Genomic DNA, 27,412 nt, shown 5'->3' with positions numbered 1-27,412 from the left:
GATATAACTTCAACATTTTTAGAGCCAAAATGTTTTGGATTCAAACATGCAACACAGTGTACTTTCAGTTTACCTTGACTGTACTTTCACCTTGAAAGAGAGCAGTTTTTCACGCTTTGGAACAATAAATCTGTCATTCACCTAAGTGTTCGGCGCTGGCTGAGATTTGCCTGGGGAGAAATGTGCACACTGACCTGCTTCGTGTTGCAATACTCTCTGTTTTGGTATTGCATCTAAACTCGTTCCCTCCTTTTCTCCTTAAAGGTAATGTTTCATGTTTGTATGTGTGCATGCAAACATGACCTGTAGTACAACTTACGTTTTACGCCAAAGTGATCTGTGAAAACACTGATGCAAGACACAGTTAGGACATAATGAGCGTCAGATTTGTTGTTAAATGTGAGGGTCTGTGGTAGAATTTAGACTTTCAGAGCTCCATCTTTTACACTGATTTTAGCAAGATTTTACATGTTCTAGAATGAGTTTTGTACTGCTATACTTCTTTTTCTCTTACTAACAACATCTGCTGCATTTCTTCTAGGTTGGAAGACAGTTTTGTAGAAAAAGTGGTTGTATAAGGAGCTCATGGGAGTGGCCAAGTCTGAGGTCAGCACTTCAGATCATGTGATTCAGCTAGTTAGGGTGGGGTCAGACTAAGACTTTTCTTAGGAGACTTGAGAGACAGAGGATTATTTTACTATAAAAGGGAGATTTAAATCTGACAACAAATAGTATCTGTGAACTCAATGCTAATTATTATACCACATTGACTAAAGAGACAAATATGTCACTGAATAAAAATTTTTCAGTCGCCTTCTCTCTTAGTGTTAGTTTGTTGCTTTGTTAGAAGAAGTAGCTGTGATGTTTTGACCAGAATGACGTGATGTTTACGCTGAGAAATGCACACGGTGATCCCGAGACATTAATCTAATGACATCCTTGAAACCTGAACAGACTGGACTCACTTCGCAGCTCCTTACCTACTTCTATCTCTCGTGTTTGCTGTGTGAACTGTGGAAGTGTTTTCAGTAAGGTTTTCTCCCCTCTGTGTTAGGGGTGAACTGCGAAGAAAAATGTTGCAGAACAAGTGTGCTGGGTCCGTCAGACTTCGGTAATCTTGCAGTCGCATTTTTGTTTTCATTTCCATTTTGAAGAAACCAAGAGGCTGAAACTAAGGGGCCACAATTATTCAAGTTCTGGTAAAATCGGAAATATTAGAGGTAGGCTTAGTCACACTTTATTTTTCTTTGCTTAATAGTGCCTTCTGGATATATCCACTCTTCATTATTTTTGTTTTGTTCTATTTGTATTTTGTCTTCATGCAGAGTCTCCCCATTTTTAAGTCCAACTTTAGACTAAATATTTGAAGTAGTAAGTGTATATCTTTTCCTTTTGTGTTGCAACGGTTTTTTTTTTTTTTTTTAGCATATGTCATGTTACAGAAAGGTCATGGCTGGTAATAGTTATTTTTTCTGGTGATATAAATAGCATTAGCCATGACTGTGCTTATCCGCCAGCTTAGGATATGCTAACAGTATTATTATGAAGATTTAAAACAAGAACACACAACATGATCCAAGTGATTCCATGTAAAGCTACAGTTTCACAAAGCTGTTAAGATAACATAATATCTATACTTTCTATTTATTGTTATTCTGGTTTTGAGCTGACAGCTAAAACAGTACAGGTACAACTCAGGCAATTAGAATGACATCTAAAAGTTTATTTATTTCAGTGATTAAATTAAAAAAAAAACAGTTAATAATTTAAAAAAATTATTTTTTAAATTTGAGATATTTAAATTATATATCTAATAGGGGTGCACCAATTTCATTCATTTTGGGAGATCGGCGATCAGCCGATTTTTACATGTGAAGCCGATCTTATCCACCGATGTTATTAACCTCTGCAAAGGTCTAAAAATCAACCACTGTGCTTTTCTTTTCTCACTTGAGAAAGATTTGACTGACAAACTGGCAGACCAGGTCATGTCTGCACATTTACAGTTAACAATAGTCCCTCCATTGTTGCCAATTAGGCAACCTTCTTGATATATTGAACAACATTTCAGACAAAAAGCTGGTATCGGCCAGAATCGGAATCGGTAAGTTAGGCTTTTTAAAAGATCGATAATCGGCAATCGGCCAGAAGACTGCAATCGGTGCACCACTAATATCTCATCTTCTTGTTGGACATAGTTTTTGCCTATTGTTGATGTTTTTAAATCTTGTGGCTGACCGGTCGATTAAACCATACTTTATCACTGCATAACTCCCTTGACCCATGAATTCAGATTTCCCCTATACAAGTCATAATGCAGAAGTCGGGGGCGTAAACAGAGGTGGTTGGACCTCTGCCTCCTTACAGCATCGGATCTTTCATACACATGGAGCCATGTAAAAGGCAACTTCATCCTGTCTTGAAGTGGTTGGTGAAAGTGATATTGTTTTGTCCTTCAGTTTGACTCAAGAAAAAATATTGTCCACCTTAACTAAGCTGACTTTATTCTTGGTCAGCCCTGTCTGTTGTTTCCCCTTGCTTAGTTTTCTGGAAATGAATTACTATGTCTGAGTCAAAAGCTGCAGTGGAAGTGGGAGGGTTCTGGGTGCCGCAAAACTATGAATGAACAAAGCGATCTGGGACACAGACATATTCTCCATGGACTAAACCACTCAGCAGCACAACATCAATCTGTCACTCTAGAGCCAGGCTGGCACCTGACCCCGGACACCACACACACCTTGTATAACCCGGGCTGTTTTAGGTGACAGGCACCCAGAATACCTAAGGAGTCACATTTCTTCTGGGTGTCTGGAGATCTTTTATGTGCTACGTTGCTTGTCAATAACAGTAATTGGACATACTACAGTAGCTTCTGCATTGTTAGATTCATCTCATTTGATTTTTACTACTCTGTCTTGGTGCTTCTAATAAATCTAGATCTATCTGGAGCAGAGATTCCTGGACTGTCTCTGTCAGCAGTTGATGGTGGACTAATGAGACCATCACTATTCATTCTGCTTTCCTCGACTGGAAGATAGAGAGCCAAGAAAGAAACACCTGATCTCCTTGCTTTTGCTGTTTTTACTCGTGCTCATCTTCTGCCACCTCTACACTGCATCAATGTGCAAACATACACATAATTACCTCTACCATCCCCATGCTAGAATAGCCTCAGCTAAGCTCATTTTCCATCATTTGTGTTGTATTTGTTGTGTGATTCTAATTCCCTATCAATCAGTGTTTAAGTTGTATGCTGTTTGATAGCCATATGGCACTGATTTGCAATGTCAGAGACATAAAACACTGACAGTCCTCCTCTCGTCAGGCCATATGGCATGCGTGGGTGTGTGTTTGTGTATGCATTGGTATGGTGTGTGACCACTAATGGTCAACTCTCAGCATCACTTGCCAGTGTATAACAGGGATGGGTTGGTTTTAAGTCAAATTTATGAGGGAAGTGTGTTTGCACAGGCTTGCACACATTCTGTTCTGTGTAGAAGCTTCGGAGTGGAGTGCCTGCGTTGACCACAGCGTTGTGTGTTTATGTATGTCTGTTCAGGAGGAATGCCAGCTCCTGAGCAGAGCCCAGTGACGGAGGAGGGGCTTCTGCTGACCATCCGTGACAGTTCAGCTGGCCGCAAAATGGAGACCGACAACACGGCCAATAACATCCTGGCCTCCGTCAAAGAACAGGTGTGTTTTTTTTTTTTCCTCTTTAAGCTATCCTTACAGTCTGTTTGAGTCATGTTTTATCTCTTATGATGAAAAAGTATCTCACACTATGAATCATTAGTGTACGGTGGCATTTATTGGCTGTTATTCTGCTAGTGACTCACATATTTTATAATGTGCATTTTCTTCTGCTAATTTATAGGTAATGTTTCACTATGACTACATGGAGTTTATAGGAAACACACCCATTTTCAGTTTTTATGGGAGTGAGATTGGGACTGTTTGATGGACATTCCAAGCACTGACTTGACTGTCCTTTAGCTTCCTACCTAATTTTGTGATAATGTCCATTTGGAGAACCCTTTTGTGCCCAAACTTTAATGTGAATAATTTATTGAGGTGCTACTTTAATATTTCCACATAATGTAAAGCATTTATTTTCTGAACTGCTGCAGTTCCCCGTGCACATGATTCTGCCACCCTCCTAGTTCACACTACACAGATTATTTAAATTCCTACAATAGCACTCATCTAAGATTAATTTGTTTCTCCTAAAAATCTGAAGTGGACCCAGCTTGACTCAGGATATTATTTGTTTATGCCCTGCAGCTGAGGTCTGGCTTGTATCAGTGGATGACCAGGAAGCTCAGCTGTAGCAGCATTTCAGAGCTTGAGGAGGGACATGACCTCTGATTCGCTCCATTTCTGCCTCACTCTTTGTGATTCATGTACACTCCCCTTGGTCTTGCACACACATGCACACATGACACACACACTTTCCTTTCCTTTCTGGAATAAAGACAGTCTTCTATGTTCCTGAAATTTACTCTCTGGATATTGTCCAGAAAAAAAAAAATTGTTCATTGTTTTACATTTTAATTCTATTGTTTCGTGCTTATTTAAATAAACTTTTTGAAAGTCACCTAAACTATACTGTATAATAAGTTTTACTTTATCAATAATCTATTTTCAGCCTTACAACCCATATAGATTTACTGCTGGAAAGTTGGTATTGTTTCCACAAGCAAGGAAGGGGAAGGGGGGAGCACCTGTCCATGTCACGTCCTTCCTTAGAGTATTTGAGTATTTCTCAGTTGCTCGTCCGGTTCGAGCAGATATCCATGCAGGCAAGCAGGAAGAGCAAGTAGTCCGCCTGAACTGTTGCTTTTCTGAATGACTGTCTGACTCACTGGTGTTGGAGTAATGCTTTAATGAGAATTGCTATCGGAACAGTTGAGACAGTAAGATGATCGTTCTTGTGTGTTTGGACAGAGCGGAGTTGGACAGGAAAATAAAAGGGTGAGTAGAAAGGAAAACTTGTGAGAGGTCACGCTTGGCAAATGTGAGAATGTTTTTTCCTCTCTGCCTTAATGGTTTTCCTGTGATTGTTGAGGAGACCTTCCAGGGATTGCTCTGTCGATGTAAACATGAAGGACCGCTCTGCCAAAGGCCATGTGTGTTTTAAGAGCATAAGCTTAAAATGACTAGCTTCTTAGTTGTTCCTTTTTCTTCTCTTTCTTTTTGCCTGATCATCAGTAAAATTCCTTCCCTGCAATTTCCTTACCAATCCCTTCTTTTGGTCTACTTTTCTTTCTTTTTGTTTCAAAGTCCTGTTTCAATAACTGTTGTAGTAACAGTTCCTCAAGGCTTGCCAAGATGCCCAAACAAGGATAGATTCACCAGCAGACTATGGTTTCCTTCTCACAGAGTGATCCTTTGCTTGGACATGTCTTCCCTGTCTCCTTTCCTCCTTATGGGTGAAACATTCACAATGATTTCAAGCAAGCCTATTTTATATGTTTAATATTCAGGGCATTTCTTGCTGAACACTGCACTTTTTTTCCTTTCAGTACCTCATATTTTTCCATCATAATCATTAATGAATTGCATTATGTTTCAGAATTAACTTTGAAAACTCTTTTTTTTAGTACTTGGTGCCCTAATGAAACTTAATTCGGCTGTAAGGGGTCTCTTATGGATAATCAAGGAGCTGGCAGTTTCTATCTCTTTGATCTTAAGTGTAATTAAAGCTGTGTAGTAAAATTTGTGGCTGTAAAGACATTAATTTTGAACGACTATTTCATGTGGATTCAGTCTTTATGACTCATCTTTCTTCTCTAAGCACTTAATTTGTTGTCATTCAATTTATCTTTGTTGGTTTGTGTTTTTTAACATATGGTATATACATGTGCATTTAATAGATGGTACTATAGCGTGCATCTCAATAAACCAGTTGTTTCAGTAGTTCAATTCAAATATATTTATTGTATTTGTATTGTATTTTCATACAACGTGTACAAATGTACATTATTTTTCAAAGACGTTAAATCATATTAAAGTTGTGCTTTAGGTCAGTTTGGTTTACTAGAATTACTTCTGTTAGCTACATGCTAGAATCATGAGAGTGAGATTCTTTTTTGAGATCTGTTAAAAATTCTTTAAATTGAGAAGTTTACAAAAAATCTTTCGATTTGATCAAATTGTTTTGTTTTTTGTTTGTTTGTTTTTTTTTTTTTTTTTTTTTTACATTTAATGACCTGGGTCAAATGTTTTTGGTCTTTTACAATTTTGTGACAAATATTTGCTGGGAATTTGACCCATTCCTTCTGACATAACTGATGTAATTAAGTCAGGTTTGTTGGCATCTAGTTTTCTGGTTGCCAGTCCAAAACATTGTCTCCATTGTCCTTAATCCTTTTTGTAGTTTATTTGGTGATATGCTTAGGGCTGTTGTTTATTTGGAAGACACATATGTTCATCTTTTCGGATCACAAATGTTTCTACAAAGATATTCTTTAGTTGTGTTTGATTTACAGTATTATAGATGCCAAATGCTTCCTTAACACAGGTGCTCAGCAACTCCATTGTAACATTATATGTAAGACTTTTGTTAGCTAGCCATTGGAAAATGTTATTGCTACAGTAATTTAAGAGAAAATATTATTACACCTACAGAGCTGCTTCTTCTTTTCAACTAGCGATAACACAATGTTATTGAATTTTCTGAAAAGACTACATTTTTGTAACATAATAAACTTTGGACATTTATCTTCTCCAACCAAAGGACATTGGTTCAATTTCAGAGTAATTGTTCTACTAAATGTTTATTATGATTAGAGTCAGTGCAGGTTAAAGCTACACAATTTATTGAACTGCAGTCATCATTGCTGTTTGAAGCACAGAAGACTGCTTTCATGCAATATCTGAGAAAATGGACTGTTTGCAGGGAAATATTATTAGTACCTGGTTTGTTACTTTTCCTTATTGGCTGTTTGATTTAGGACATGAACAATTAATAATTAAAATTCATTAAGGCAAATTATCTGCCTCAAAGCTTTGTTAAATTTTGTTTTACTATTTAGCGCACCGTGCTCCGTCCGGGTGATTATTTGTGTTGCGCAATACTCTCACTTCCGCCTGTGAGTTGTTAACGAATGCTAAGGGCTAGCAACATAACATCTAATTTTCAAATTTGGTCATTGATTGACCCAATGTAGCCATATGGACAAACTGGAAAATAAATTTCATACCATCCCGGCCTATGTACTGCCACCTGGTACATGGTTGGCGTATATGTTTTTCTGTGTGTGAAGAAGGTGCCAAATCCTGTCACTCAAAAATGGGAAACGTGGACAAAAAAGCTACTAATGGCTGGGCAAAGTGAACCTTCATTTATTAAATTGACTGAATATGAATACATAAACAAAAATCTGGAGTATAGACATTTTTTAAATAAGTTTCTTTGATAACCTGCTGCTTCATTACTGAATAGAATGTAATTTTGGATTTTTGTATAATTATTGCCCTGGTTAACTTTAAAAGTGAGCTGTTATGTGTTAACTTTCTAAACTACAGAGAAGAAATTGTTGGAGGTCTATGCACAAATATGAAAATTTAGACCGATGTTGAAATCCAGTATTAATACACTAAAAGTATTATCTGAACATTATGAAACTATGTAGACACAGGGAAAGTTGGTAGAGCTATCATCCTGTGAAGTATCACCATTCCTGTCCAAGTGCATCTCTGCACAAAACATGGTGACACTTTGTGCACAGCGCTGTATTGAAGTGCATGGTGTATGCTGGCTCTGTTGCAGCTTGGTTTTGTTCATTTGCGGTGTTGCCAATTTGCTTATTATTAATATTGCAAACCTTGCACACATCACGGTAATGCTCATGATATTGCGCAGTTTAAAGTAAAAACCTTTGCTATTTGTTACCTTGTCTGGAATTTGATGGTCCTAATCTTTCTCAAAAAGCACCTTTCTCTGACAGCCAAAAGTGTGGAAACTGAGTGGACAGGTTGCCGGACCTTGGGGTAAATTTTTTTTCCCTTCTTTGAAATATCATTCTACCCACTCAGAGTCCAAGAGTTGTCTTCATCATATTTTGCTGTGAAAGTTAGAGTGCAGTCAGACCCTCTTGGACCTTTATTCCTCTACTGTAATGCCATACTACTGTAATATATGCAGCCACTGTTTTCTTGACCTTCCTCAAAAAACGAAAAAAATATGTCGTATGGATTTTTTGGGGTCTAAAACCCAGTGATGCACTTTAGCTTTCATGGTACCTTTCTGTAAGTTTCAAGTTCCATTGAGAGTCAAGTACCCCGCATAATCAGACATGCAGGCTTTTGAACTGAGAGCTCACAGCCAGCTATATAGTCCATTTTCTCTTCAGCTTGCAGGACATGGTGTCCACAAAACCAAAATATTTCCAATCATTTGAACAGCTTTGTTCTATCTTAAATCCATATCATCCCAGAAAAGATGCTAATGATCAGCATGTTAATATTTGGATTCTTTCTTGTGTGATATGGTTTTAAAAAGTATCTTGCTGACTGAAGAATGAACTGTATGCACTGAGAGTGATTGAGTGATATGAGAGCTTTAGGATTAATGGTTTTTAGCATTGATGGTCTGCTATGTTAGGTTCCCGAACTGACTTACTCCAAGTGCCCTGAACCTCAACTGTCAGATTTTGGGCAATTTATTGCGTTCTGTTTATTACAATGTACACAACAATCCAACTGTTTCGGGATTGAGGCTGTCCGTACTTGTTCTGTTCTTTAGTTCATGTAATTATGTATTGGATCATGTATTTGCATTTATAATGCAGTTACTATTTCTATTTACCATTCATAAATGAGGCACCTTAAGTGCCACAGTCCATCAGCAGCTGCCTATTAACACCCACATTCATTTAGGAAATAGATGGTTCAACGTTGGACCTCAAAGGGGTTTTTAATCTGTTCAGTAGTTTTGGCTCTTGAGTGAATCCTTTTAAACCCACCATGCAGGCATCAGTGCCTAGGAGGTCATTTCATTTAAGAGCATTCCAGTGATGACTTTGACCTATTAACTGCTTTCAAATGCATTTTGCACAAGAAAATTAGCTTCAGGAATCAAAGGCCCTTCAGTTTTTCCAGCTTTTATATCGTCCACAAAAAGCCCTACTTAATGTGCACTTAGTGTCTGTAGTAGTCCTCCAGGGTTTCTTTTTTACATAGGTTAATATGCACATCCTCATTATGCTGGGAAAACTCAGAGGAACAGGAGCTGGTGAAGAAGCTTTTGTCTTTTTGAAAACCAACATCCTAATTGAGCGTTAACTACTGTGTCCTTCAACTTTTTCTTATTTTCATGTTACAATCACAAAGGTTGATATATTTTTATTTTGTTTGTATGTGGTAGCTTTATGGCGTTCACATTTTTTACAAGCAGATACATTTGTATTCAAGCCTCTATACTTTCATATTTCTAAATAAAATCCAATTTTGATAAATTACTGAGTTTAAATGGCTGTAATTCAATCTCAGCATAAATATTAGGGACAGGATGACTTTTAATCGAAACACAAACAGGCAGAAGAAGGTGTTCTTGCCAGATGAGACCAAAAAAAAAAATTGATCATTGAGCTTTCACCTAAAATTACATATATATTGAGGCTTGACAAAATGTGAAAAAAAAAATGAAGGGGAGTGAGCATCTTTGGGGGGCTCTGTAAGGCTGCTACAGACACAAGAGCAGTATGCAGTTTCTTTTTTGTTTGTGCCAGTGCCACATCCTCTCTTATCTCCAGTTTTTTGTCAGTGTTTTCTGAGCTCAGTCTTCCTATATTTTTACAGTGCACGCCTGCAAAATTAATTAATTTTTAAAAATGGTATCCACCTACCTGCTAAATTAAATGATTGTTTGAAAAAGAATAACCCACCTAATATTTTATGCAGACCTTTTAGGCCGTTAACTTCAGAAACTTGTGTTTTGTCTGTTTCTATCTGCTGAGAGAGCGGTGGCTGTAGACACATCTACACATCTGGCCCAGCTGGCAAAAAGGCCTCTCACTAAGGACTCACTCTGGTGTCTCAGCGCAACGCCTCACAATAAAACACACCACACTGGAAATTTCCTCCTCTGTTTGAGTCAATTGCACATGAACAGTTTGTGTACCTCTTGCCATTCCCTGACAAACGGGAGCCAGACTTTTTGACCCCGTTTTCTCCTGAGTTAGGCATAGACAGATACAGAATGTTCTTTGCACATTCAAGAACTGATGGAACTGTTGCTTTCATTGTTGCATCTTTAAGTTCTGTTTAAAGCTCCTTTGTGCTGGCTAAAACATGACACACTTGAGACAACCATGCAAGCCTTCATCTTGTTTTAATGAAGCCAAGTTCACCTTTGTCTGAATGACCTAGGTAAAGGAGTTATTAGTTTGGGTCAAGGTAAAGGCTCGAGGCAGTTATGTTGCTACTTTGCATTTCCATGCCATAAGAGCGGCAGACGGGGTGAGTTCTCTCTACAGGCGATGGTGCCTGTTCCACTTCTATAGGCGAAATAAGAACTCTAATTACAATCGACTAGTGATTTTCTCCAGTCCTGAGGGTTTTATCTCCCTTCCTTTGCGTGCCGCTGCCGCTGTGACACAGGCAAGGAGAAATCTAGAGGCATACAAATTCTGGCCTCGATTATAGTCATAAAAATGGAAGCCTGGCTCCGAGCAATTACCCCATGGGGGAGCAGAGCATTAGAGGGAGGGGGTGAGGCATATTCATAGGTGAGAGATGCAGGTGAAGGAGAGTGCTCAGATACACAAAGAAAAGACAAAAACGCTCGGATATGTGAAAAGGACATACTTAGACTGTAGCTATGACGGAGAGAGCCAGAGAGACTGTCACCTGTGAATAGTTTGTGAGAAGAGGCTCTCAGTGCAGCTGAAAACAGAAAATAGAAGAAGAGAGCAGAGGAGGATCTCCTTTCAATGTGACATAAAGTCAAAGGAGCGGCGCTCTAGCCTGACATGATGCGCTGTCGCTTTAAACACAGCCATGGGAGCACTCCCCTCAACTAGCCTGCTAATACTCATCAGCGTCACTGTCATCATCATCATCATTATAACTGTAATCATTGGCACTGTCAACACCAGGCACAGAGGATGCAGTCTTTGGAGAGCAAGAGTTGTCCTCTTATACAGATGTGTGGAGTTTAGTTAAACCTCCTGTTTTGAATCACTACCAAGGGTTATGTCTCCACATCACCTTTTACCCACTGTAAATGTCTTCCAGATGATTTTCTCTAAATGACTGATCTTTAGGTAGTCACACAAGTGCAATCTCTGTTCACTACATTGGTCTCTCGATTGACAATCCCTACATTGTTCACTCTTCTCATTATTGCCCAGAGCAACTTTCTTTTTGTCTGACACAACACTATTGATCTTTCAGTGGAATTGCATGTTCACTGGTGTACAAGATTTGCTCTGGCTGTGTGGATTCACTGCTCCACCTTATAAGGCGTTTTCCTCCCGTCGAGGAGTTATGGATTCAGTTGGTCCTATTAACTGGATTAATGTCTCGGAATTTTGATTAGTAGTATAAACGCTTTTTATTTTAATTTATTATAACGACAACACAAAAGGAAGAACAAGTCTAGTTCAAAAGTTAGTTTTAAAAACAAAAAGTACAAATATTCCGATTTTCAATGGCAACAAAATGCTTTTGTACTAAACTGCTTTGACAATTTGATCTGCGTTTTCTTCCATAAAACACCAATTGTTTGGGCTCTGCTTTTATATTAGCAGCAGAGCTCTAGGGAGAAAGACCCAGCTTATTGTATACAGAGGCATACCACTATTGCCACTGAGAGGTGGAATGAGTAACACTGGTTTTTCTCGTCATCACGGCACCTCTTGGTGGGTGGGTAAAGCAACTTACCAATAAGGATATAATAGTTCACTTTATATTAAAGCTAACAATAAGCTACATAGAAGGAAGTTTGTGTTCCTCGTCTCCAGACATCACTATCTGTCACCTTTAGGGGCCTAGCGCAGTTCATGCCTCAGTGGGCCAGAACTGTTTTTGCGATATAGGGGGAAGGAAACATTATTTGCTGGCCATTACTTTATGCCTGATCTTCTATAAATTTGTGAGGCCTTCATAGATTATCTAAATTTATCAACATCATAATTTGTAAACTTCTCTCTGAGAAAGTTGATTGTTAATGAGGTATAAATGTATGTTGAAATTTAGAAAGTGGCCTGAAATGTCCTACTGTTTTGTCATTTTGCCTAACCCAATCAGATCTCATTTAGTGATGTCATCCTGGAGGAGGGAAGGTAAAAAAAAATACACAGCATTAATTTCTTCACAAAAATCTGAAGTTTTTGATGAATGTGTTCATAAAAACATGGTTTTTCTTTACCCTCCCACTCAGGGAGTCTTTGTTATTGACAGTCTTTCACAGCGCTGTCATTCTCTTTTGTGCTATGAACTACACTGGAGATGACAGCTCCTTTAATAGCATCCACCACATATGTCATTCCTGAATGACATTTTAATTGTTAATCTAAAATGAAATTGGAAACCTCCTTTTTACACCTCATTTTAGTGGGTCATTTTTGAAGATCCATGTTGAGTTGTCTCAGTTTGAGTAATAACCGGTCTGAAATGTTTTTAAATACCCAAAATCAGAGGAAAATAACTCAAACACATTTTTGGGTAAAGTGGTTGTCTTGCAAACAACAGAAGACCTGTTAAAAAGGTAGAGAAATTAGGGGATTTGGACTATTGCTTATTAATAAAGCTGGTTGGAGCCTGTTGATCATAAATTTCATTACAATTTCAAAATTTTTAAATATTGATCTAATGAACAGATTTTTTTTGTTAAAAAAGATGCCAGAATGTATCACACTCAAATACCTTTCACAAATAGATTGATCATAGGCCAGCCTCCTTTTACTAACTGAGAGTCTACATTTGGTGGAAAAGGCTCATGAAACCTCCCATCATCCAAAAAACAAACAAAAAAAAAAATATGGTGAATGAAACTCTGGACTGAAAAATAGGTGTGACTGTATGCAGCTTTCCTAAATAATTATAATGCCCGGTTCCTCCAGGTCTACTCTAACAGCCTGCTCCAAGGCTTGTTGTCTTCTTTCACCCCTAAGGCCGGCTTTTCCGTGTCTCTGCTGCTGCAGGCATCCTTTAACCTCTGCTGTCATTCTCCTACTGTGCAGCAGTTTCTGTCTCTGGCTGGAATTTCCTTGCATCACTGCAGTGGTGCAAGGAAATGCAGTGGGGGTGCAGAGCTGTCAGGCCTCATTGCCACTTAATGAACAAACAAATTTCTGTTAGATTCTTTGGTTAAGTGGGAAAGCCATCTGCACCAGTTATGCTAAATGGATTCGTATATCACAAACGAGCTCCCATCTTGAGTTTGTTCCAGTTGATGATCAGGTCAGTTTTAGACATTGTTTATATGTCTGTCATTTTGTTATGTTGTTGATTATACTACTCAAAATCCATTTCTACACACCTTACAATATTATTGATAAACTTAACAGTAATCATTCTGTATTAAAGTAAGAACCTGCCACTTTCAGGAGAAGAAAGCCGGACAGACGTAGAGAAATTAGGCAATTTATCTACCTAATGTTTTAAAGTGGATGTCTAAGCAGTAGTTCCTATATTGTAGTTAAGTTCCTAGCATGAGCAGCAAAGATCTCAGGGGATGCAAGTTGTAGTTCAGCATGCTAGAACTACAACTAAACTAAAACAGAATTGAGAAAAGAGAATTAAAAAGCAAATGGGTGACACAATAATGTGGTTTAGTTTACAATTAAGTTAGAATTGCCTGAAGACGAGATCATTCTCTACAGTGAGACCAACAAGTAAATGCAAAGCCACAAGTTAGCTTCTGCTTTTATATCTGCAACACAGAGCCATTTCACAGTTTTTATGGAGGCTGAACTTATTTTGATCACCCTCTAAAGCAAAATTTTATTCATTTATTTATTTTTATTTCTAATCGTGAAAACCTCAAAATAAGCTTTTTAGTATTAGACTCACATTTGGAGATAAGTTTATTATTCACTTGATAAACCTGCACTATAATACTCTAAATTATTGTTTTAGCCAAAAGTATTGTTAAATAATTAAATGCATAGTATTGAATATTGCCCACTAAAGAGAGTGTTTGTGGTGGGGGGGGCTGAATGCTGAATGCATTGAGTTAGTTATGACACCTAAGTTGTTACATAGGCCAGAACCTTTTTTTAAACTTCTGTTTATGGTTTCGAATAAAAAAAAAAAATCATGCCATCTTATTTAAAACGGCAGTGTCATGTCAAATATGTATTAAAATATCTACAACTGTAAATTGGAAAAGTCCACTCATGTCCACATTTTTAATAAATTATGCTTTGAGGTTGTATTTAGGTCTGTGAGTAGTTTTCTGCATATCAGTAATTCTCAATGTTTATTTTGAGTGTGCATTTCAACTGCTTTATGTTCTGAAGCAATATTTCCAATTAGCATTTTTTTTGGTGTTTGACAATCTTGTTGCATAATGGAAATATATTGCCTGCATTCGTGTATATAGGAGGACATTGGTCTTCCTGAATTAATGTAAAGTAGATGTACATCATTTTGGACGAGTGCGTGTTGAGCTTCTCTCGTGAATGCTGAAGCAGCAGTGGGCAGAAACCACTTCAGGCGCTGCAGATGGGTCATGTGTTGTCAGCAGCGCCCATAGAAAAGACAGGGGGAGTTGTACGTGTTTCTAGTTTGATCTACTGCCATGTGTCATCTTTCTTTAGGGCCTGTCAAAGGACACAAGAGGATAGGATCTGATTCAGCTTTGGAACTGCTGGCAAATCATGCCTAACAGGCTCATTGTAATGGCAAATAAAGGCATTTGGGGCCTCGTTGCTGCAGGAAAGCCTCTAACCTATTGCCACTGTTCTCTTTCTCTCTGCTGATGCTATGACTGGTTTGAACCAAGACTGGACTTGCAATGGTTGGATCAGCATTTTGCTTATTACTCCTAGACTTAGCCTGAACTGGTGGTGAGTTATGCTTAAAACCTTTAGTCTTTTTTGTGTTGAAGTTTGGAAAGTCCATGAGTTAATGAAAAAATTATGAAAATGTATATTTTTGTCACTTTCGTCTTATATATTTCTCAATATGCATATTAGTCTTAACGTTTGTGTCAGGGAGAGGCTAAGGGTGTGAGGCATGGATATAATCCTTTATGGTGTAGATGTTACAAACACACATACTACACTCAGCATGAAAGAAAACATGTACTCTTGTTCGGTGTTGATTGAGTCTTGTTCCTTTTTCGTCCTAACATCAGCAGTCCTCCTATACTCTGTAACTGTAGAGAAAATGCTTACATCAGTCAAGTACGTCTACAGTTTAGAGCTGTAGCTCGAAGAACCGTAGCCACTACATCAAGCAAGACAAAAGATGTGGAAAATCCAGCTCAGTGCAGGAAATTCTGGAACATTCTCCTTTCCGCTTGTTACTACAGAAAATAAACAGCTTGGGGGTTTAAGAAGTTTGCTTTAGGCTAGAAGGAAATCTAAATATCAAAAGTTAAACTTCCAACACTTACTTGCTAGTCTGAAAGCCAGTAAGTATCCCATGATGTACAGATATTTTTTGCTATAGTGCCTGAGAAGATGCAACAGTTGCAATTTCTTTTACTTGCACACACCACAAGCCTGTGTTGAAGTCGCTGGATGTGAGCGGGTGATATTTTGCCAAACCTCCAATTGGATTATAAGCTTAGAAGAAAGAAGGCATAGAGGTGGCAGGCCTAAGAATAGTGACATTTGCGGGGAACAGCCAATCTCTGAGATCTCACTGTTCAGCTAGGCAGTGTGCCTTTCATTTTGGTGTCTTTTTCCACCATACATTTGATCTGTTCTCTGTAGTATCTAGTACACATGGTTGTTGTTACCTTGTGCAGTTAATACCATGCTTCAAAACTAACTTGCTCTCATTGCTTGAATGATATGCACTATTTGTGCTGGTCTTTCATATAAAATTCAACTAACAGAAGCTTGCAGTTGCAGTGTGATGAAATGTGGAAATATCCAAGTGGCGTGAACACCTTGGTAAGACACTGAATCCAAGTAGCAGTCCCTTTATGTTAAGGAAACAGGATGTAGCAGTTTTTCTTCCTGTAAGCTCCCTCTCACTGCAGTCAAGGTTCACATATCTTCAGCAGAAGCAGAGCAAAGGAGAGGTGAGCAGTGGAGAGTATAATGTGGTAGTTTGGGGGAGGGGTAAGGAGTCTGCGATGTGGAGGGGAAGTTTCGGTGCATCCCCAGGGGAACACAGCAGAGGTGTGAAATGTAGGATGGTCTTGGTGATGTAGGGTGACTAAATGTCCTCAGACAGGTCACAAAAGCTGCAGATAGCTGCAGAGTGTGGATGTCTGTTTGTGTATGCTGTCGGCTGTGAATGTAATTGACCGCGGTAATGGTCATTACATGGGACAGCTAAGGATAGCAAGCATAGGAGCGCTCCATCTGTGCAGTGAGATATGGTGAGTGAGGTCTTTTTCGCTAGAATATTGGAAAAAAATATTTTTTATTCTGCCAAATTAGATCTGAGTTGGAATAAAAATGCGCTTCAGATATATGCAAATAAGAGTGTGTGTGTGTGCGTGCGTGTGTGTGTGTGTGTGTGTGTGTGTGTGTGTGTGATAATTTTTATGTGAACAGAGGACCTTGTGGGTCTTCTGAGTGTCATGATGCAGTGCTTGAAGCTAGAGAGCTATGCAAGTAATGGGCTTGCTCATGGTAGGTAATTAGTCAAATGCTGATTCCTCCCCAACTCTCGTAGGAACAGCACCACGAAGGCTAAATATCACCCACTAAAGTGGTGCTTATTCCTCTGTGTGGGCTACAAAAATGACATTATCATATAGGCCACATGAAAGTCTGCTTAAGTTTATAAATATTAGATTGTGTATGGATACACGCATACTTTTCTAAAGTTTTTGGTGAAGAAACTGTCTTATTTGACGCTGGGTTACCCGAGTCTCTCACTTAAGGCTCATTTCATCATGTACCTATAAACTACTAGAACACTGTGGGAACAAGCTGTTACCTGCCTTTATTTTCATTCCCCATTTGTTGTATTTGTCGATGCAACTGCAGAAAGGTCTCTGTTCACATTAATTCAGCCTTGAGTCACATGTTTGTGTTTGTCGTGTTCATGTGCAGGAGCTTCAATTTGAGCGGCTAACCCGGGAGCTGGAAGTGGAGAGGCAGATTGTGGCCAATCAGCTGGAAAGATGCAGACTTGGGGCCGAGTCACCAGGCGATGGTAGCAGCAGGTAATGAGAAGCTGTGCACACACATGACACATGGCTTTTCCTTCCTTCACAGCAGACACCACACTGTATAGTGTGTGAAACCTTCTGGTATTATAGAATTGTAATCAGATTATCTTAATTCTATAGTTTTTCTTTAAATTTAATACACATGTGTATGAATTGGTATGCAGTTGAGGTAAATGTATAATTTTTTTTACGTGCCTATTCCATCCTAACTGATAGTAAATGTCTACGTTCCCACTTTATCAGGCACTGCATAATCATCATACCTACTCTGCCTTGCAAAGATATTCATATTGCTTAAACCTTTTCACATTTTGTTACATCATAATAAACTTCAATGTATTTTATTGAAAATGTATGTGATAGAGCAGTGCCATATATTGCATAATTTTAATGTGGAAGAAAAATGATGCATGGTTTTGAAAAATGCAGACAATTAGCTGCACATCATTTAATTTGGGGGGTATAGAATTATGGAGGCTGAATAAGTTTTTAGGCTAAACATTTTGAAAACCCTGTCTTTCCTTGCTAATTATGCGTGCCCTTGTGTTGTTCTGTCAGAATTATTATGAAATACATTGGTGTTTGTGGTTGTAATGTGATGGAATGGACAAAAAACTCCTGTGGTGTGAAAGCAAGGCACTTTACGTGGCAGTCCACTTTTTTAGCTCAAGTATGTGAGGTTCATTTGTTAAAATCAGTGTATGTGATATCCTATTAGGCAAAAACAATCTCTGCTTTTTCTAAGATTTATTCTAAGTTTGCTTCTAATCAGAAGTAAGCTGCTGATTAGAAGTGTAATTTCTAATCAGTGTTATTTTTTACTGAATTTATTTCAACAAAGATGAAAAAAGATCACTCAGACAATGAATAAACTTTTTTTTTTATTGCACTCTTAGACATCTTACCACTTTTATATTCACTTCTAATGTAAGTAATAGTTCACTTAATAGAAAGCATGTGGAAAATGGACTGGTGGAATGAAGGAAGAAAATTTACAGTCAGCTTGACTTTTTAAAATAAAACAGCCATGAAATAAACCTATATTCAATGTCTGCTGATGAATTAATGGCTTAGTATTTACCGACAGTATATGAAGCATCTCTGAGTCATCACAAAGGATTTCAAGCACATATTCTCTGTCTTTATGTAGGTATAATGGATTAACTCCCATTTCCATCCATCAAACTGTATTCCAAATGTATTACATGATTTAGATTCAACTTTAACTATGCATTTCTAACCATGCTGCAGAACATATTTCATTTTATAGGAATTTGAGTAGCGGCCCAATATTGGCAGCCTATTTCTTAACAGCTGTTGGTGCTTTTTCGGAATATTTACTGCTTGGATCTGGTGTTTTAAGTCAAATTATAGCTGAATTGTTTAAAATAATGCCATCTAGTCTGTTTACACTTTACTGAAGTGAACATTTAGATTTGGAATTTTGTTTGCATGATATTCTCATGTTTTGAATAAACATGTTCTTTATAGAGTAACACAATTATAATAAGCTAATGTTAGCTGATAATTAGTCAGGTTCTCTGCTCCAGTAGTCAGTCTGCAGTCTGTTGCTTAACAGGTGTTCTCCTTGTAACTAGTTTAAAAACAGTGTTGCCTTTAAGTTTGATGATTGATGCTTCTTTAGTTTCCCCAATTTGGCTTTTTGTGTTTGACTCACTGCTAAATATTTCCAAACAACAAAATTTGTCTCTTTTGTTATCGAGAAAAAAACTTTATCTGTTACAGTGGAATGCTGTGGAGGGATTTTATACTTTACATTTTGTAAAAACTTAACCATCAAATTTTCAGGCTTCTCACTAAAAGGCGTTTAAAATGTAGGAATGATATGACAGACATTTTTTGTGCTTTTTGAAAGTAAAACTTTTTAATTGTGTGAAGAGACGCCAAGCCAGTTAAAGGCCTTTCAATGTCCTTACAGACCTGTGCATTCGATGAAGCGTCTGAGTTGAATTCATTGTATAATGGACTGTGATACTGTAGGGCTAAAGCTAGATATGTGGCGTAATGGCTTTGTGTGATATTTTCTATCTTTGTGATAATAACCCCGATGCCCTGAGGCAGTCCATACTCTCCAGCCTGCATACCTGCAGTCTGCACCACTGAGTGTCCATTTCCCCTTTTTTTTCTTGTTTGAAGAGGGAGTGCTTTATAGGTGTGGACTTAAATTCTTGGAAAAAAGCTTTCAGGCCTTTTATTTGGACTTTGTGTTGTAAAAACTTTGCTTTTAGGGGTGAAGTCTAGAACATTGATCCACATCACTGTTGATAGTTCTTACTAATGTCAATTTTGGGCATCATTTTGGAGTTATAGAAATTAGGCATTTGAAAGGGAAAGCTACAATACCTAATTTGGGTTCATATTGTCTTGTTGGTTTGCATGCGTTTTATTTTTTCAGCTCAACAGCTTTAATTAAAATTGGCATGCCTGTCAAAGAGACAGAACCACAAGGTGCATGCGATATTTGCCAGTCGTCTGAAGTTAGACAGTTAATTAAGAGGAAAATGACTAAAGCCCATGTCGTCACAGTTTTCTCATAACATAATCACAAGCATGCTGACATTGCTTTGAAATATCCTAATTGTGGAGGTAAGCAGCTTAAAATGTCCTCATCAGCAGAACATTAACTTTTAATAAGTTGCTTTTTGTTTTTAAACAATGTAAGCAAAGACAGGGCCTGAAATGTTTTTGTATATTTGCAAGATTTGAGTGTCTTTCTAAATGAACACAAATTATCCTCTTTTTTTTTTTTTTTTTTTTTTTTTTTTTTTTCAGATAAATGGCAAAGTAAATAGCTGTTTGATAATTACGTTTACCTAGGAAAATATTTTCTATCTGTATCTAGTACCGTATGTTCCGCACTATAAGGCACACCTAAAAGAGACTGCAGTGGCAGCGTGTTGGTTGGTCTGTGTTACCCAGAAGGCAGTTGGGCACAATATCGCCAACACAGTGAGTGAAACAATACCTGGGGCAGCCCACTATATAAAGTACTCGGGGATTACTTCTTTATTATTACACATCCACATCTATAGAGTACGGAACAAAGGGGCAGGTGACAACCGTAACTGTATCATATACTATGCGCCTTATAATCTGGTGCACCTTATAGTGCGGAAAATATGATATTCTATCTATATCTAGTGACAGCACTATAGGATATAGTGCTGTCACTAGATTACACTTTAGAGTTTAGCTTTTGAAATCAGTTAAGCCTCCCACATGTAAATGCTCTTACTTATTCACCAGGGCAAAAGGACCACCTGTAAATCCTATAAGAATACATTTCACACTAGTTACCCATCTTTTGTTGAAGCTAGAGAAGGACAAATGAAATGTTCTTCACAGGATATTTGTGTTTGAATAGAGGTCAGCTTTAAAGCTAGAAATCACATTGACTGGCTTAAAAAGCACAGCAGGACTGCGGCTGAGGTGAGAGGACAGTTAAAGGTTCTGATGAGAGTCACTTCATAAAACTTGTAGTTCTGGTAACTAACTTAATTTCTGCAAGAATAAACCCGATGGTCATCAAATATGTCCTCTGTCAAAAAGCTTGAAAATGTTGAAATCCCACTTGGCTAGTTGCTCACTAGCAGAGATGCTTCATAGGAAATTGAGTGTTTATAAGACAGAGGCTTATTGTGCATCGTGGCGGTTTTACTTTTAACAGCAGCACCTTTTCCAAGTCTGTGGTCAGCTTTCAGCATATAGACACATTGCCATCGTGATGATGATGATCATCAGTGATTCTTTTACTCCATCTGCTACGGTTCAGTGGACCACAACTCTCCCAACTTCCTTTCTTTAATTGGCAACTTCCTCATTAAAATTCTGAGAGCTTCTCTTACTAAAGCTCATTTAGTGTCACCTTGCAGAAAATATACCAGTACTAGCAACAGCTAATGCTTGATATTAATGATCAGCAAACAGAAGCTATCGTTGTTGCACTGCTTCAATGTCTTCTGCTTGTCATAATACCTGGCAGGTGATACTCGTCTTGGTCAGAAAGGGTTTCATTGATGTCTAGCGTCAGGTGTTTTTATACAGTAACACAGCTAACTAGCATCATGGCATTTTCAAGTTTTTATTTCCAGACCAGAAAAGGAAAATGTGTGGCGTTACCTTGCACTACAGTGCTTTGCATTAGTATTAATACCTCAGTAACTTTAGCACATTGCTACAATGCAACATGTAGCACTGTAGTCTAGAAAAACATGTTCTTCCACTCCATAGTCATGCATTAAAACCTCTTGGTCTTTTTTTTAATTTTTTTAAGCCCATTTTATTTTTACACCCCTAAATAAAAAAGCTAGTATAATCAGTTGTATTTTACAATACAACTCTCAAAAGAATCCAGTTGTTCTTTTGAGGCCTCAGGGGATTGCAATAAAACATTTAAAGAACAAAATTATCTTTATGAAGATCGAGAAACACAGTTGACAGGTCAGAGATATTGTTGTGGAAATGCTTAAAGCAGAGTTGGGTTGTGAAACGACATTTTTGTCCATGTACTGTTTAATAAACAGTAGTTGGGGGGGGGAAAGTATTTAAAAAAGGAAGAAGACAACAATCATTGAAAGGAAGATGTACAAAAGTCCCATTTGCAGTTTGTCACAAGTCACGAAGGGGACCAAGCACATATGGAAGAACATGCTGTGATTGTATAACACCAAAATTGAACTCTCTCACACTGCACATCTTCCAAAATGTGCTATTTGAAATGTAAGGGTGGTGGCAGTATCATGCTGTGAAGATACTTTTCTTCAGCAGGAACAGGACTGCTAGCCAGAGTTGATGGGAAGGCAGATTGAACTAAATACAAGCGAAATATGCAGGAAAACTTGTTGGAGGCTGTGACAGAACTTGAGACTGGAGAGGAGGTTCACCTTCCAGTAGGACAACAGTCAATGTCCAAACTTAAATTCAATTAGGACTCTGTGGCAAGACTTGAAAAATGATTTTCATGAACGCTCTCCATCCTGTCTGGACTGAACTGAATATTAATTGTCAAATTTTGTTGGTGTTCAAAGCTGTTAGAGACAAAAAAAAAAAGACTCGCAGCTGTAATTGCAGATGAAGGCAGTTCTACAAAGTATTAAATCGGAAGAGCTTACAAATGTAAATGGTAAATGTATAAGAAAGTTTCCAGATGTTTTATGAACTCAAACCTTCAGCACTTCTGGCTAAGTTATTATTCTCATGCATTACTTTATTGTGAATGGCTACCCTGATAAATGATCTCTGCATTGGAGTCAATGCGGACTCTTCTATCAGGTTTGTGTCGGTATGTTTAACTTCCAGACTGGATCTCTGTATGTGCTGTGCAGTATGATCGCTTCTAATTTGTTCTGAAATATGTTGTAATAAAACTGTGATTACTTTCTGTTCTCCTTGATTCCCTTAATTTTAAAACGGTTAGTGGAATAGGTGTCTCGCTTCTGTTTTATCTGGAGAAATGTATTGATTCACTTTCATAATTTCTGTTTCCCCTTGCAGCTCATCTGAGAAATCCCTGCCATGGCGAACTGCAGGTATGTTGGCTAGACCTACAAAATGAACTGCTATTGTTTGAGGAAGTGTTTAAATTGTGACCCCAGTTTTAACTAAAATGGTTGAAAAGTACAATTGCCATGGCACAATTTGTGAAATGGCAATAATAAGACAGGAGGAAATAAGTTCTGTCTGTCAGTGTTTTTTTATGTACTGATATTATTACACATCTGAGCTTTCAGAGTAACTCTATTCTAAAAATTAACTACGCACCAGGCATTGTTTATATTGTCAATATTATATGTGGATTGTATTTCTGCCATGTTTTACATTTCCTCTGCAATCTTTACTTAAATTAATTTTTTTCAAGAAAGCAGTTGACAGCTCCGGGTTTGTTTTTGCTTTTCTAGTTATTGAAGCTGCTTCTGCTCCCTCCAAACAAAACAATCAGTGACATGTCATAAAAGGATTTCCCCCTGCACCCTCTAGTATCTTTTTGTTTAGGCCCCATCTTTATCAGATCTTTAGAGGAGAACTGATATTGAAAAAACATGTAATAATATCTTTAATCGCTTATTAATTAGATAGAGCAAAGCAGAATCTTTGCTCTGGTCATTAATCTTTTATTGTCGATTCTGTCAGAGGGAGCCTATGGGGGGTTAGAGTTGTACATATGCACTGGGAATATTAATATTACTCCCCTTTTTCATTTGCTGTCTGCTCCTCAGTTCCTTGCTAAAAGCGTTTCATTAGTGGCATACCAGCATGTGGGATTAATCGCAATTACTGAGTTTTTAGCAATGAGTTGATTGATAATCATAATAGAGATGATAAATCACAGTCACATTTGATTGTGCACATTTTAGATTTTAGATCAGTTTAACTCTGGGTTATGGGTTTAGAGCTTATTTCTCAGATTTTTAGTGAATTCGTGAGCCTTGTATTCTCCTCCTGTGACAGACGAGATACTGCAGAAAGTCTTCTTGCCTCTGGAAATGTCAATGCAGTCGCACCTAATGTCCACCGAGAGCAGAGCACAACAAGCACATATTCCAGCTTTGTCAGTCTCAGCACTGGTCATTGCACTGACATCTGAATAAATGATAAGGGACTCATTTGTGTTGCCAAAAAACAACTCTACCCAATTGGAATATCTACAATTTGATAAAGTACTAGATATTATGAAACAAATACATCAGTATAAAGTTTTAATAAAAAGAACCCTCTCACAATATTAGGGGTTTAATTTATATTTTTTGAGGAATTTGTCTTCCAACAGCAAATGGTTTGAAGTCTGACTTTAAGTGTAGGAACCCATACTTCCACTCCCACATTTCACTGCACTTGCTCAAAACTTTCCTTTTACACTCAAAAACAAAATTATTCCTTGTTGAATCATATTTTCTGCACTCCTCTGAAATCCTCAAAGTCCAAATAGGTGAAGGAATCAAACAGGAGCAGAAGAGACAATATTTGTGCAAGAGATGCTACATCTAATATGAGTAACACAGCTTTAAGGAGTATACTGTAAGCAAGCACAGGTTTTTGAGGAGAGAAGGAACATTTAAGAGTAAACAAAAGTAATCTTATCCTCAAATTGAAAATGCATGCCCTTATATTTTGGAAAGAAAAATGTACCCCTAAAAACATTGATTTTATATAATTTATTTTACAATAAGTGTTTAAATAATAAAATTGTTTTTTGGTTTTTTTTTGGTGTATCTGTCTTTTTTAATTTATTTTCACTTTTTCAATTCATTTACATGTCTTGCAATAAGCATGCTCTTATTTTAAAATTGCATATTTTGCCATCTCTTAAAAATAAAATAAAACAATATCAGTGCTATTATTTTGAGCTTATGCAACACGTCCCTATGGATGACATCTATTCAGTAAATTCAGTTAAATGACACTATATGCCGCATATGCTTTTTTTCAACCTGGAAAAAGTTTGCTTGCTGATGCTATAGGTATATGCAACTTGTCCTTAGAGTAATTAAAATTTTGTTTGAATATGACTATTTTGCATTTCACTGGCAAACTCTTTCTTGCTTTCAGGAATGTAATCTGTAACCAGGAAGCTGCTACATTTGGCAGTCCTGAATTGGAAACCTAAATCTGCTGCCATACATTAACATGAGATCCTGACGATGCTTTAAAGCTCCCTCTGTGCATACCGTCTGTCTCTCTTCCTGTTTCTTCCTGTTTCTCTTCTGCTCTGTTTGGCTTCAACTTTAATGAATAAAATCAAGACACAGTATGACCACATTGTTGGCTATATATATATTAGTACCCCTGGTAAGGAGTTGTAAGAAGCCTTAAAATTAATATCTTTTTTGTCTTTTAACTGTAGTAACCTATTCTTTCATTTTCTTAACGCAACCTTTAATCAAGTATTTATTTGATGGGTGCACAATCTTGTGCCACTTACCACTAGGTTGGACAAAAATCCATACTTGTCTTGCCAGTATGCACAGTGAGGAACATGGGAAGTGATGTACATTTCTACAGCTCACTGTTATTGCAAGTGTAACACTCACTATGTGTTTACAGTTAATAAATTTGTAATAAGACCAGAGCTAGGTTCGGCTACTGGAGTAGTGAGAAGTGTAGTTTAAATTAATGACCACAGACCAAAGAAAATTAAGTTAAAACAGCCGGCTTATTATTAGTTTAAAGAACAATAAAAGAATAAACAACAACAATGTTACACAATTAACACACAATGACACAAATTCAAAAAAAAGAAAAATAGTTTCCAGTTCCTTTCAGAGTATTTTATAAATCTAAATTAAGGATACTATTTATTTTACCTAGGTTATAGTTCTATTTAGGTTCTAGTTAATACTATTTAGTTCTATTTAAGTTCTAGTTAATACTATTTATCTATTTTGATTTACAGTTTGTTTTAATCTGTTTAATCTATTTTTAATTCTTTGGTGTTTCCCTTAAGGAGTTAAAAAAAAAACAATAACAGCAAAACAACAACACAGCAGAACAATTCAGAAAGGACAGATCAAACTGTGCTTCAGATCAGATTGATGTCTTGTTTCTTCCGATGATCCAACAGTTAATTCTGTTTCAGTGACCCACTGCTAATACGCATGACAACATGGGCAGGTCATACCAAGTTGCAGGGTTGGCAATGTCCAGCAGAAGGCGTAGCTCCTACTTGATGGTCTTTAGCTCCAGGGTTGGCTCGCCATCTCGTTCTCCTTAGGAAGATCCAGTTCAGTGATGATCCGAGACTCTTTAGGAGGGTTCAGTTCAGTGACGATCCGAGACTCCAAGTCCAGTTCCACAACACAAAAAATGATCCCGAACGCAGTCAGGGTGAGAGAAAAATATGGGAAAAGCTCCTTCTCCAGAAATAAAAAGAACAAACTCGTCTTAGACAGCAAATCAGCTACGAGTGCTCAATTTCTCTTATCTGTCTTTTCTTTTCAGCACAATCCCGTTTGCTTCTGCGCTCTCTGCTTGCTTCACGCTCTCTGCTTGCTTTCTCTCATGTCAGAGAACGTAGCAACCCGATTGGCTGAAGCTAGTCACGTGGGTTACACATAAATGTGACCCTTCAGAATAAGAGAATAACAATTTTAAGATCGATTAATTCCCTATTTATTTTCCTATTCATTTATTTCCTATTTATCTAATTTACTATTATTTTTATGAAGAGGCTATTTTAACCTGGGTTACACAAGGAGTGGGCTCTTGTGGACACAAAGTCTTCGTAGAAACCTAGAAACCACTATGTGGTATCTTGGCATGACAAAATAAAACTTTGTGTTCTGCCTTCACAAACAGACATATGGACTTGGGTTAGGGCTAGGTCAGTGTTGCACCTCTTTTAGAGCAGCTGGATAGCTATTTCTCTCTATTCTTATCTATGACTATATTTATGCATTAATTGTACAGTGGATGCTATGCTGTCTAGAAAGGTCTTAAATTTGGTTATACAGCTTCCTCTCTCTCCTGCTTTGATTCCTTTCTATTTCCTTCCTTGTGCTTTGCCTGCCTTCCTTCTTTCCTTCCTTCTGTCATTTCATATTTTTATCTAGACAATACTCCCATATTTTTTTTTATTAACCCTTATTAATTTAGATGTGAAATTAATGGAAATTTAAGCTTGAGAAAGTTGAAATGTTTACTTTTAGAAGCCCTGTTACAAAATTGGAACTATAACTTGTTCTGAATTGGGTTGAAAATGAATGTACATAGGTTTTCTACACCCAGGTTGTGGAAAAATTGACCTTCTATCACAGGAACGCCCAATGTGTATTCTGACATTTTACCTGAAGCGCCTCCATAGCCTGATTTGAATTATTCCCTTCTGTCAATAGTCTGGCTCTCTTAGATGTCTCGATGTGGAAGTGCAAAGTTTCAAGTTGTCAACCAGTCTTTGTCTGGTGTTAACAGCTTTATTCAACAGGTCAGCTTTAACAACAGTGACAACTTGTTCATAGGATTCAGATTTCATTCACACACACTGCAAGATTTAACACAACCAGACACACAGTGTTTGTTTGACTGAGTGTTCTCTTCTTTTTTTTCCTGAGAACTTGATTCTTTTCCTGCTTACATCGGTTATGGGAA

The 27,412-nt window shown here is 37.6% G+C and overlaps 1 protein-coding gene across 4 annotated transcripts in view; it reads left to right on the top strand.

Annotated features, from left to right (window-relative positions):
* pkp4 (plakophilin 4) overlaps positions 1-27,412 on the top strand; it is a 92,945-nt gene that overhangs the window by 21,258 nt on the left and 44,275 nt on the right. For 3 of the 4 annotated variants that reach the window (XM_088001359.1, XM_014996953.2, XM_014996960.2), the window contains exons 2-4: positions 3,563-3,696; positions 17,193-17,305; positions 22,826-22,860. In XM_088001359.1, the coding sequence (XP_087857485.1) occupies positions 3,568-3,696; positions 17,193-17,305; positions 22,826-22,860 (277 nt within the window). In that variant the 5' untranslated portion in view covers positions 3,563-3,567. Of the gene's footprint in view, positions 1-956; positions 1,221-3,562; positions 3,697-17,192; positions 17,306-22,825; positions 22,861-27,412 lie in introns of those variants that run through there. The other variant, XM_088001362.1, reaches the window with a different exon arrangement.

This window comes from Poecilia mexicana, unplaced genomic scaffold (assembly GCF_051168715.1).
Source record: "Poecilia mexicana isolate PSO_F unplaced genomic scaffold, ASM5116871v1 scaffold_2, whole genome shotgun sequence".
Taxonomy (NCBI): Eukaryota; Metazoa; Chordata; class Actinopteri; order Cyprinodontiformes; family Poeciliidae; genus Poecilia; species Poecilia mexicana.
The sequence above is the reverse complement of the archived record's forward strand: the minus strand, read 5'-3'. Positions and strand labels throughout refer to the sequence as shown.